The sequence below is a fragment of the Malus domestica genome, chromosome 16 (assembly GCF_042453785.1).
Source record: "Malus domestica chromosome 16, GDT2T_hap1".
Taxonomy (NCBI): Eukaryota; Viridiplantae; Streptophyta; class Magnoliopsida; order Rosales; family Rosaceae; genus Malus; species Malus domestica.
This window is the reverse complement of record NC_091676.1, coordinates 7,813,687-7,825,853: the sequence shown is the minus strand read 5'-3', so window position 1 is coordinate 7,825,853 and position 12,167 is coordinate 7,813,687. Positions and strand designations below refer to the sequence as shown.

The 12,167-nt window shown below is 37.7% G+C and overlaps 2 protein-coding genes across 2 annotated transcripts; one reads left to right on the top strand and one right to left on the bottom strand.

The window, feature by feature from the left end:
- Positions 1–3,347: 3,347 nt before the first annotated feature.
- LOC103425523 (4-coumarate--CoA ligase-like 9) lies at positions 3,348–6,115 on the bottom strand. Its single transcript, XM_008363617.4, has 6 exons — positions 4,998–6,115; positions 4,706–4,895; positions 4,054–4,199; positions 3,896–3,963; positions 3,692–3,794; positions 3,348–3,621 (listed from the first exon to the last, which is right to left on the bottom strand). Exons 1-6 carry the CDS (start codon positions 6,021–6,023, stop codon positions 3,508–3,510), a joined length of 1,647 nt encoding a protein of 548 aa, XP_008361839.3. The 5' UTR covers positions 6,024–6,115; the 3' UTR covers positions 3,348–3,507.
- A 2,792-nt stretch (positions 6,116–8,907) lies between these two features.
- On the top strand, positions 8,908–11,962 carry LOC103425585 (uncharacterized). The gene is made up of 4 exons (XM_070815086.1): positions 8,908–9,558; positions 10,019–10,456; positions 10,570–10,876; positions 11,368–11,962. The coding sequence occupies exons 1-4, from the start codon at positions 9,076–9,078 to the stop codon at positions 11,508–11,510; spliced, it is 1,371 nt and encodes a 456-aa protein (XP_070671187.1). The 5' UTR covers positions 8,908–9,075; the 3' UTR covers positions 11,511–11,962.
- The last annotated feature ends 205 nt before the right edge of the window (positions 11,963–12,167 follow it).

Genomic DNA, 12,167 nt, shown 5'->3' with positions numbered 1-12,167 from the left:
TTTAGGGGCGTCGGAGTTACTTTAGGATCGAATTGAACACACCCAAATTCAAGGGTTTCAAGCGGTTCGTGGCCAATTTGAGGTGTTTCCCGGCCAAATTGGACTTGGCCGCAGGTATGAAAGTTGTTCCTCTCACTGAGATCTACTTTCCTGTAAAATTGGGTAATTTTTTGAGATAGTTGATATTTTCCGGCGAATCAGGGCGCCCGACCGCCACCGGCGGTGGCGCTTGCCCAAGGAGCCGACGCCTAATTTTTAAGCTAATTTTGATGTTCTATAACTAAATTTAATAATCATTTAATGTAATACACTTGTTTGAAGCTAAATGGTGATTGTTAGTTATGTGTAGAAATATCAAAGTTTAATAAAATTGGAATTTGTGAACTATGAATGACTTGATCCCTGTTTAGGGTATGTAGACAGTCTAACAAGACGTTAGATGCAACCATAATACCAGTAAGATTAAATATTCAAGAATTAATCTTTGAATTAGAGGTTGTTTGATAGAGGAACTTGGGGAATTAAGTTGATAGCTTAATTGATTGTTATGGTAATTAAAAACATGGTTAATTTTATAGGAATTAAATGGTTTGGAGATTTAGAAGTAAAATAAAAGAAATAGTAGCAAACTAAACAAGAGTTTAGTTTGGGCATATCACTAATATTATTATTTCCCGAAATAAAGCAAATAATTTGGAGTGGGGCGTTACAATCATCCTTGATAGTATGCGAATTTGGAGAGATAAGTTATAACTTGTAGGATAATCCCCAAATGGGGGAATGATGTGGGGGATGCATATATTCCCTCACTCGCAAATAATGTTTCTGCACCATATAAACTTTATAATCGAACGTTCAATTTATATATATTCATTTTAAGATCATTTTGGATAAAAGTGTTATTCAAATTGGAGATCATTTAGTTATCCAAATGTATCAAATAAATAGACAGTTCATCTTGAATATGCTAGTTGGTACTCAAACCGTCGCTTTGTCCTATAAATTTGGATGACTAAACTATCTTGATTCAAATGATTTTTTGTAAAGATAATCTTCAAATGAAGATTAACAACTTGAATAGCTTCGATTATGAAGTTTATATGTTAAAGTTATGTTATTTTGAAGGGAACTTTCATGAAAAGGGCATGAACTAAGTTGATTTTAATAAAAAACCATGTTATAACTTTATTTAATTAAAATGACTTAAATTTTAATGAAAAATCCTTAAATTTTAATAAAAAAGACAAAAGAACTTAAATTTTAATGAAAATGACATAATTATAAAATTATAAAAAATATTCTGACGCGTGGACCCATGCAAATCCTCACACAAACTGTTTATGAAACTTTCTCCACTATTTATGAAACTTAAGACACTATTTATGAAACTTAACGACACTGTTTATAAAAATATACACATATATTTATCATTTTGTCGCAAACATAAGCATGATGATGTTTTCGTACTGTGTACACAAATTTCTCCTCTTCCCATGTCCATGTCCATGTCTAATGCATAAAAATCATAGCCAAGAATTGAAGCATCGAAATGAAAAACAAACAAAAATTTGCCTGCCATATAAGAAAAAACAGAGGCAATTTACTGATAGTTGTTTAGGAGTAGTTGGGCCCACCACCAATCCAAAATTTCAATTTTTCACCATTAATAATATCAAATCTGCCACCAGAAGATGAAGAAGACGGAGGAGAAAGAAAGGGAACTTATGGTGCAGCAGCCATGCCGGACACAAACGCCCAGCGGAAGGAGCAAAATTGCAATCACAATCTCACAACATATCTCGCAGCGACTCGGCATCTTTGTTTCTCAGATTTTTTTTTCTAGAGAGAGAGAGAGAGAGAGAGAGAGAGAGAGAGTTGAGCTGTTGAAATAGAATGAGAGAGATGAGGTTTGGGGGACGTGAAGTTGTCTGATGGGAGTTTTGGGGGATTTTGGTTGGGGGGTGAGGGACGCGCGCTCAACGCGATTTGGATTTTTTTATCCTTATTATTAAATAAAGTTAGTGTATGGTTTTTCATTAAAATGTAAAGATTTGAAGCCCTTTTCATTAGTTTTCCTTATTTTGAATGGTGGAATGTGTGCATTCCCGATCCGAAAAACACAATTATTATCCTAACTTATATGATCCAATTTACAACTGTATGACCTTTCATTTAATCAGTTTTTGTGAAAGATGAGTGAAGGGTTTTCCAAAATATTAGCTTAGAGAGATGGGTGAATGCCTTTCTCAAATATTACAGAAGTACTTATAAAATGGTTGAAAGCGTTTTTTATAAAATATATTTGAAACTAGTTCTTAATAAAAATGCAAATAAATTTTAAAAAAATCACTTAAAGTGCTTCCTGAAAAAAAAAAAACACTTAACTGGTGCTTCTTACACATACTTTTGGAACTGAAAAATAATTTCTTTAAAAACGTTTTCAATCATTTCTAAGATACTTCAAAACGAGCCCGTAGTAGTATAAATCTAGTTTTTCTTGTTAATTTGTTTGGTGGATAGAGCCGATTTGTTGTTTAAAAGTAGAAATTAGAAAGACAACAGCTGTAAGCACAAAACGGATCAGGACTTGAGATCCTATCACAGCCGTTTCAAGTCCATATTATTCTCAAGCACAACAAAAGAAGAGTCCACAATCTTTGTAGCCCATGTCAAACTCCTTATTTTTAATGAAAAGCTCTTAAGATTAAAATTTAAAAAAAAAGTAATAAGAAAAAGAAAAAAAAAACGGTGATCTTTTTGTAAAGGGTAATGCTAGAGACACTAAATTTATAGACAAAATTTTGAAAATTAAAAGACATAAAAGTTGATGATTGGTTTAACACTTAAACGTTGATAAACGTGCTCATTCCTATTAGTAACACATCATTTAGTTTGTAAATGTGGTCTTCAAATTTAGTTTCCCTAGCATTATCCTTTTGTAAATAAATTAATATTTATGGTGGTATCGTAAACAAAATGAAGTAAAAAAAAATCTTGCATAAACAGGCAGTGTCACTAAAGTATAACTTGTTTACAAAAATACCACCGCCTTTTTTTAGTGTTGCTAAGCCAACCTCTGTCTTATCCATTCACTTTGAAATGATAATCCTATTGACAAATTTATCCTTGTATAAATGACCTTCAAAAACCTAAAAACCTCATGTCTTGCCACATAATTATTAGTTATATAGACACAAAAAAAACCTAAAATATCATTAGTGAGAAAAAGGGCAAATTATCATAAGCCCCTCCAACTGTATTTGGTGTTTGTGGAACAATATGGATACCTAACATATTTTGAATTTGAAGGAATCTGATGTTAGGGAAAAGCCAGAGCAAAACCAAACTATGGATGAAGCTCTTCCAATCGCAACTAGCGTGAATAAAGCTGCAGTCTTTACATACTTTGAAGTAATGAACTATGTTTGCTTGCTGGCCAAGCAATTAATCGTATTTACATTCGGGAGCTTGGAATATAAACTAACACCAGAAGAAAGAAACTGGGATTCATAACTTGGATAGTGCAAGTTTGATTAATTCCTTCCTCAACACTTTTCCCTGCACATTCTTTGGTATTGCACTGATGAATGCTACCCGTCGAATCTTCTTATATGGCGCAACCTGCAAGTGATGCAGCACGGTGAAATTAAAATTGGCAAAACCGTAAAACATTAGTTTCTATGAGAGTTACCTGTTTTGCAATGAAATCCTTGATCTGTGATTCATCAATGGCACTTCCAAGGCTCCTCACGACGAAGGCCATGGGTACTTGACCTGCTTCCTCATCTGGGTACCTGTCCATCATTTTCCATTAACCCAAACACAACCTCCATGAGCTGTTAACACGCGAAGCTTGAATTCAATAACATTCAAAACGATAGAGAAAGTTACGTACGGAATCACAGCTGCATCGACAATGTCTGGATGGGAATGAAGTAAATCCTCCAACTCCGCCGGGGCAACCTAATGCAAACAAACGCAATCCCATTGAAGCGAAGAAGGAAACAAGCGTTTGGTTAAAGGGTGAATTTGGAAGGTGCAGAGGTGGCAAACCTGGTAGCCTTTGTACTTGATCAATTCCTTGATTCGGTCGACGAAATACAGAAAACCTCCATTGTCTATGTAGCAAATGTCTCCAGTTTTTAACCATCCTTCTGAGTCGAAAATTGCAGCAGTTGCTTCTTCGTCACCAGTGTAACCTACATTAGTTATGTGGGTACATTATTTTTTTGCTATAATTTGTTGTGAAGAACAATATTACTCTAAAATTGATTTTTAAGTATTTATTATAATTAAAAATATTATTTGAATTTGTTTAAATTTCATAATTTTCGAGACATTAAACGCATAAATGCATGAGTTAAATATCTTAAATGAGGCTAAGGACCTTGATCAAAATATTCAAACAAATAAGGTTTCAGTCTAACAATTAGGTTGATTAGGGACCGGAACCAAAATGATCCTTAAAATAATCACCACCACCCGTCAAACATGAACTAGTACTTCACAATCAATTTCTTCCCTAAATTTGTATTCCACTTTCGATTTTTCGTTTCAGCATTGTAGATCGTAAATATTTTTTGTACAAGGCGTCCGTTTTTGTTGTCAAATGTAATTTTTCTAACGCTATATCAAAAGTCTATTGTCTAATAATTAAAGAACGGAAGTCATCTGCAAATAAATGCCATGTGAATATCAACATTACCTTTCATAACGTATGGTCCTCTAACCCAAATTTCCCCATGCATCAAAGGAGGCAGGGCACTGCCAGTCTCAGTCTCCACAATCTTGGCCTCAATATTTGACATCAGCCTTCCATTAGCTCCTTCCACTCGGGTTTCTTCCGGGCCCAGCGCGCCAAACACTCGGGCCGTCGTCTCCGTCATCCCATATCCCTACACAGCCCACCACAAGGCCCAAAGTTGGACAAAACGACAACACATTAAACGTCGTTAAAACTTGAACTCATCGATAATATGTACACATCACACCCTAACCTGTGAGACTTGTACGTTGGGCAGCCGCTTCCTCATCTTCTCGACCACACTCTTCGACAGCGGAGCGCCGCCGCAGCCGATCACTTGCAGGGAGCTCAAATCGTAGCCGTCCATCTCGTTTATGTCTCCGTGCTTCACCAAGGCCACGACCGCCGGCGGGGCACAGGCCATGTGGGCGATTCGGAACCGCTCGATGGATCTCATCATCACCTTTAAATCGAACCTTCCCATCCACGCCAGCGTGTCCCCCGTCACCAAAACTCTCAGGCAGTACGCGAACCCGTACACGTGGAAAAATGGCACCGTACAGAGACACACAGCGTGTGGAGCCGACCGGTTTCGAACCGCGTGGATGCCGGCCATCATCGATATCCAGTTCCGGTGAGTCAACTCCACGCCTTTGACCCTCCCGGTGGTCCCGGATGAGTAGAGAATCGTGGCGGTGTCTGATTGCTTCACTTCAACTCGAAGCGATTCGGTCGAACTCGGACATGTCATCATCATGGACTCGAACTCGGCCGAGTCAAGGAGGATGGTCCCGAGGCGGATGGAGTTGGGAATTTTTTGAGCGGTGGCGGAGGTGGCGAATGCGACGGCGGGCTTGCATATGCGGATTTGGTGGGAAATTTCGGGACTGGAGCTGGCGGGGTTGGAAGGGGAGACGATGACGCCGAGGGAGAGGAGAGAGAGGTGGAGGATGGGGAGGTGGAGGGAGTTGGGGGACAGAACGAAGGCGCATTGGCCGTGGGAGAGGCCGAGCTGGGATTGAAGTGAGGCGGCGAGGGTTCGGACTCGAAAAATGAACTCGGGGTAGAGAATATGGTGGCCGGTGGCGGCGTCGAGGAGGGCGGGAGTGGAAGGCAGGGGCGGGGAGTGGTGGAGGTGGGAGAGGAGGTAGTGGGTGAGGGAAAGAGGCGTGGTTTGGGGAGGGAGTTGGGATTTGGGTCTCAGGCTGTGGAACGTCTTGGTCTTTGAGCAAAACCCACTCTTTGGATCAATGCTACTGCCCTTCTGCTGAGTCGCCATTTTTGTTTCAGTAGTTTGAGGTTGAGGTTTCAGGATTTGGATTGGAAATGGAGGTATTAAAATTGGGATTGGATACTAAGTAGGTAATAGGGTTTGTGATTTGTCCAATAAGTCGTCACGTTTTAGTTTCTAGTGATGGTAGGTGAGAGAGCATAGTACAAAATTTCACTATCAGTAACCCTATTGAAAACCATGCATGCGCATGCATGTCCGGCGTGACGTCCTTATCCTCGTCAACATGTGTTGTAATATTGGAGGGGATTTGCTAACGAAACTAAATTTACAAACTACACACACACAAAAATAAACACATTAATCAATACTTAAATAATAATCCAATCATCAATTTCCACGTCGTTTAATTTACAAAGTTTAGTCTACACATTTAGTCTCCCTAGTATTGTCTTGTTATACAAGACAACATTAAGAAATAAGAGAAGACATGAAGATTTTGTTCACTAAAAAATCAATCATTGTACTATTCACTTTACCCTTCATTTTGTCATTATCGTTAAAACTCAAAGTTTTCAAACCCATTTAATTAGTTTTCCTATTTTTTTAATAGAAACTTTAATGAAAAGCCTTTTAAGATTAAAAGGAAATTAATGAAAATTTATTAATAATAAAAACAAAACGGTAGTATTTTAGTAAATAAGTTGAAGTTTAGTGTTAGCATTGTAAATAACTTGAACTTAAAAAAAGTCAATGGCATTTTTGTAAATAAGTTAAAGTTTGGGTATCGTGCACAAACAATTGACATAGTTGTGCATAAACAGTCGGCGTCACTAACGTTTCACATATTTCCAAAAATGTCACCATTTTTTTTTGTTCTTATTATTAGTAAATTTTAATGAAGTTTTTTTTATTAAGAAAAAGTTCGTGAGACTCACTATTTTTTTTTTACTAACAAGAGTTCGAATTTAGAACCTATTCTAGTATAAGAAAAGATGAAATAAGAGCTAGTTGACATAAAATCAACCGCATGACGAAGTAAACTTGTTAATTGTTACCAAATGTATGTCAGTTTCCTCCAAAGAATATAACTGATGTAAAACTGTTTGGGCCTGAATTAACAAATTGGGCCTAGATGAGCTGGCCCAATAATTATTGTTTGGGCCTGAATTAACAGATTGACCTAGCTAGGTTGCTAGTTGGCACATCTGTATCTACAAGAATGACGTAGTTAGCTCGTAGTTACTCAATCTGTACGCCACGTAGGCTTTATAATTTTTAGGGTCAACCAAAATGTGGATCGAAGATCATTTTGACTAGTGTAAAAATAGAAAAATTCAAACATTACAGATTTGAGCTTCAAGCTCCAAATTGGGCCTAATCCCCACTCAAGATCATGATGCATTTCTGATACACACAAAAATTGGCGATATTGTTTGTGCAAAATGGTCTCAGCTTGACGACTATGAAAATATGAGCAAGGTTCTTTTTGACGAGCATTAATATGATTTTTCACATAGAGCAATGAGATTTTTATCTCGAATTGTTATATTTTTGGTTTTTTTTTTCGAATTATGTTTCCAACTAGAGTAGCTAGCAACGCCAAGACTTGATGTGGGTATTAAATCATCGTTTGCTGTATCAATTTGCATAGTATTGTTTTATTATTCAATTTTTTTTTTATGTTTTCTAATAAATTTAATCCGTTCGCTATTTAAACTTATCGTTATTTTTTTTAAATTATCATTATACGTGAAAGATTTATCATCGTACATTATTACAGTGAATGATATTATTGCATGAAATTTTTTTTTTCCATTTAAAATTCCACCTGTCTCCACCTACACCAAAAGCATCAACATCTCAATCATTTCACTTTGCCATCTCCAACTCACTCAACCAAACCACTCCACACTCCGGAGAAATTTTTAGTTGTGATAAGAACACAGATAATACATCACGTGTTTTTATGCAAGTGGTGAAAAATTTGAATTTTTAAGTTATTAACCTTTTAACATACATAACTCACCATTTATATAGGAACACGTGATATACCATCTCATGTGACGGATACATTGAAAAATCTCTCAACACTCCTCAACTCTCTCCCTAATCACCGATCCCCCACCAATTAATTAACCTTAAACCCCAATCAAGATCGCATAATCCTACGTGCTTAATTAGCTTAGTTGTCACATCTCATGTGTTTGACCAGCGATTGCTCTTCGTGTCCGGCTATAACTCGGCCGAACATGTTTTTTATTTGGCGGGAACATGAAGCCTTCGAGTTCGACAAAGTTGGTGTCCTAAAATCTGAAAAACAAAACCATATACAAAGATTATAGATCCGACACTTGTTGCACACTCGTTGCGAGTCACTTTCTGTCCCTTTTGATCCCCGTACCTGTCGCTCAATCATCTGTTTATCTTGCCATTGAAGAATTCCAGAACAAAAATTAAAGAGGAACAGAGAAAGTGCAAAAAAGCAGATTCCAATTTTCAGTTCTCTAGGTTAAGTATATTCCTAAGTGTTAACTTGACAAATGATAAGATAATTATATTATTTTATTAAAATTACGGTGGAAATTAAAGAATTTAAGTAAAAAAATTGTAATATACTGCTTTAAATTTAAACCACTTCGTTAAACCGATGCATTTCGTTGTCTGCTGCTTTTATTTTATGGAACTCTAACGAAAACTTTCGATACTGCTCATTTTAACGAAAAATTATATTTTTACACTAAAAAAATCAATACTAGTACTATTCATTTTATCATTTATTTTGTTGTTATCGTTAAAATTTAAAGTTTCTGTTACTGTTTATTTTAACGAAAAATAATATTATATTGTTTTACTTTTATTTGATTGCTTCCGGAACAAATATTGAAGATTTAGGAAGGAAAAAAGGAAAGAAAAAAAAACCTGGGTTTGATCTCTGTTTCTTTAACCCGACGACAGACTGAGCCTGTAAACTAATTTGTAAAAAGCTTCCAACTTTCCTATTTAAAGCACCAAAATCTCAACTGGGTTGCCACCATTTTATCTCTAAGCCCACCATAATCTCAGCTTTAAGCTCAATAATTAAGCTCATAATCCATCCATGGCGGACGTTTTTATAAAAACGGAGGAGCCACCTTCCCAACTTACCCCTCTTCTCGATTCTAATAACAATAACAACCACCACCACATCGACCCTCACAGCAGCCGTCATCTGGGAGGAGAAGAAGAATACAAAGATACCCCATTGGACCAAACCCTCCAATGGCTAGAAACGTTTCTCACTCTCTTGGGCTTCAACCAATCTTCTTGGTTGAGCCTTGCCCTGTCCTGGACGGCTCTGGCTCTCATCGGTGTGGCTCTTCCGGTGGTTGTGCTTATGGTGTTCAACTGCTCCGACTGTAAGAAGTATCAGATTAAAAGGTTCGAGCTCGTTATCGTGGGCTCGCAAGCGATTCTGGCAGCGGTCTCTGTGCTCTGCATCTCCCCCAGGCTTCGCAAATATGGCATTCGGAGGTTCCTCTTTGTCGATCGGTATAGCGGTCATATCGTTCGGTTTCGAAACGATTACATCAAGCAGATTAAGGTATGTTCATAGCTTGAAATGATTTACTTGATAGTTTTACAAAAATGCTGTTGTGCTTTTGCATTGTATACATCAACCCGGAAATTCTACTATGCTCCAGTGTATGGCATATTCGTGAGGGGAGCATTTATACTAGCAAACTAGAATTTTCCTTACATCAACTTCAAATGTGATGTGATGATATGGGAACCTTCAAAATTCTTCTTATAAGTATGCATAACGTGCTTACCAAAATTCAGCATGTTTTCGTTGCTAATTTGAGGCCTACAGGCTGCGGAAAATATAATCGAAATCTTCCATCCTCGCGTTCTCTCAATTTCGCATCTGTTTAGTAATGCTCATAGGAATAGGATATGCACCTTTATGTTACCCCTTCTGAGAGTAACTTGCCGTCTTTCACTAACTGCAGCATCCAAATTCTGTCAGTAAGTTGTGTCATCTGTTTATTTGAACTTCACAGGATTCTTTCCGATTGCTTGTTCGGTGGGCACTGCCATGTTTTCTTTTGAAGACACTGCGTGAGGTCGTCCGCATGATATACGTCCATCACGATTCATGGGGGTGGGGGAAATCAGTTGGTGTACTGTTCACTTTGGTTCTATCATGGGCTTATGTGAGTACAATCACTCTAACAGCCAGCATTTTGTTTCACTTGGTCTGCAATTTGCAAGTTATCCACTTCGACGATTATGCAAGGCTCCTGGAAAGGGAATCTGATGTGCTGGTATTTATGGACGAACATATTCGTCTGCGCTACCATCTCTGTAAAATAAGTCACAGGTTCCGAATCTTCCTTCTCCTGCAGTTCATGGTTGTCACCGCAAGCCAGGTTGTCACTCTATTTGAGACCACAGAATACAGGGGAGACATCACTGTCATAAATGGCGGCGATTTTGCAGTAAGTTCAATGCTTTTTGTGTATGTATCAGTAAATTAACTTCTCGCTCTTACAAGCTTAGATTCAAACCATAACGCATTGAATTTCCCTCCTTTTTTCCCCCAAAATTTCAGGTCTCCACAATTGTTCAAGTTGTTGGCATTATTCTCTCCCTGCACGCAGCGACCAGAATTTCCCATAGAGCGCAAGGCATAGCGACAGTTGCCAGTAGATGGCATGCGTTAATGACATGCAGTTCTAACGATACATCTCACAACAGAAGTTCAAACTGCTTGGTGAACCCAGAGGCTGCCGACACATTGAACTCGCTGCAAATAAGCTACTCCGAGAGTGACTTGGAGTCGATGGATTACGTTCCAATGCCTACGAATACACAGCTAGCTTCATACATGTCTTCCTATCACAGGAGACAAGCTTTTGGTATGGCCTCTAAAATACATCTGATTCCTTTTCCAGCAACGTTTTTTAACTTAGAAATTAGTCTAACAATGCATATGAACACGAACCAGCTCTAAATTTCTTGTTTTGTTGGAATCGAAGTACATTTTCCATCTTTTCTCATTGAAATCAGTTGGCTATGGATGGATCGCGTGTTTAAATACTCAAAATGTCGATGTATAGTTTAATGAATAAGCATTAGACAAGCATATCAATCCTTCCAAGACTCATTTACAAGCCCCTAGCCTCGCATACAAATCATCGAGGCTAATGGCCCAACACGGAGCTTTGTTCCATGTTGGTGAAGGTTTCGTTTATCAGCTTGGTAGCGGAGACTTCGATTCCAGTGTCTCAGGCTTCGCCGTGCATTTCAAAGCCGAAATTGTGTCATATATGGTTTTCTATGTACATTATCTCTTCAGTTCCATTGGTTTTCAATTGTCTCATGATTTTCCCTTTGTTCTCCAATGCAGTGTCATACTTGCAAACCAATCATGGGGGGATCACAATTTTTGGATGGACAGTCGACAGAGCCCTCCTCAACACAATTTTCTTCATTGAACTGTCTTTGATCACCTTTGTTCTTGGAAAGACATTAGTTTTCACGTCGACGTGATGCACGCCGCTCGATCTACGGCCACATTGGCGTCGTGTAATCAACCTGCACAAATGAAGTTAAAGATCAACGCCCACAGATGTCGATCTTTTTCGGGTTGCACCTTCATCTCTTTGGTTGGAATTACAGATTCGCGCCTAAATCGTAGATTTGTTCTGCTTGGCAGCGTCGTCTCTTCGATTACATTCGAAATGCCGAAATCATGCTGCTTGTTTGTATACTTGATTGTTGATTACTTGATTACTTGATTGCACTCGAAATACCGAAATCATGCTGCTTCTTTGTATACCGAAAACATAGGAGAAGATTATTTATTTATTTATTTATTTATTTTGGTCTCGAGTTCGTGTTTTTGGTAATCATATCTCCATGTAATAAATAAAGAGTGTTGTTATTCTCACTCCAATGCCTTTATCTCCTTACTCATTTTTTAATAAAATTTTTAATTACAAGTTTGCTTATTTATAAAACGGCCGATAAAAATCTTACAAGATATATAATAATAATAGGTTAAGCACGAAAAGAAAACATGAGCCTAAACTTACATTGGATTTTGAAAGGAATGGACAAAACGTAAACCGTATTCTAAAAAAAGACACGAAGGATGAGGATAAAAGAAATTCTAAAATGAATAAATGCGGATGCCTTTTCTAATTA

What these genes read in the sequence shown, in the direction of transcription:
- LOC103425585 (XM_070815086.1), top strand. Translation starts at nt 9,076, where the DNA reads ATGGCGGACGTTTTTATAAAAACGGAGGAGCCACCTTCCCAACTTACC. An exon ending in ATTACATCAAGCAGATTAAG is followed by an intron (nt 9,559 to 10,018) that starts GTATGTTCATAG and finishes TGAACTTCACAG; the next exon opens with GATTCTTTCCGATTGCTTGT. An exon ending in TAAATGGCGGCGATTTTGCA is followed by an intron (nt 10,457 to 10,569) that starts GTAAGTTCAATG and finishes CCAAAATTTCAG; the next exon opens with GTCTCCACAATTGTTCAAGT.
- LOC103425523 (XM_008363617.4), bottom strand. Translation starts at nt 6,023, where the DNA reads ATGGCGACTCAGCAGAAGGGCAGTAGCATTGATCCAAAGAGTGGGTTT. An exon ending in TCAAGTACAAAGGCTACCAG is followed by an intron (nt 3,964 to 4,053) that starts GTTTGCCACCTC and finishes TGTTTGCATTAG; the next exon opens with GTTGCCCCGGCGGAGTTGGA. An exon ending in AGGATTTCATTGCAAAACAG is followed by an intron (nt 3,622 to 3,691) that starts GTAACTCTCATA and finishes CATCACTTGCAG; the next exon opens with GTTGCGCCATATAAGAAGAT.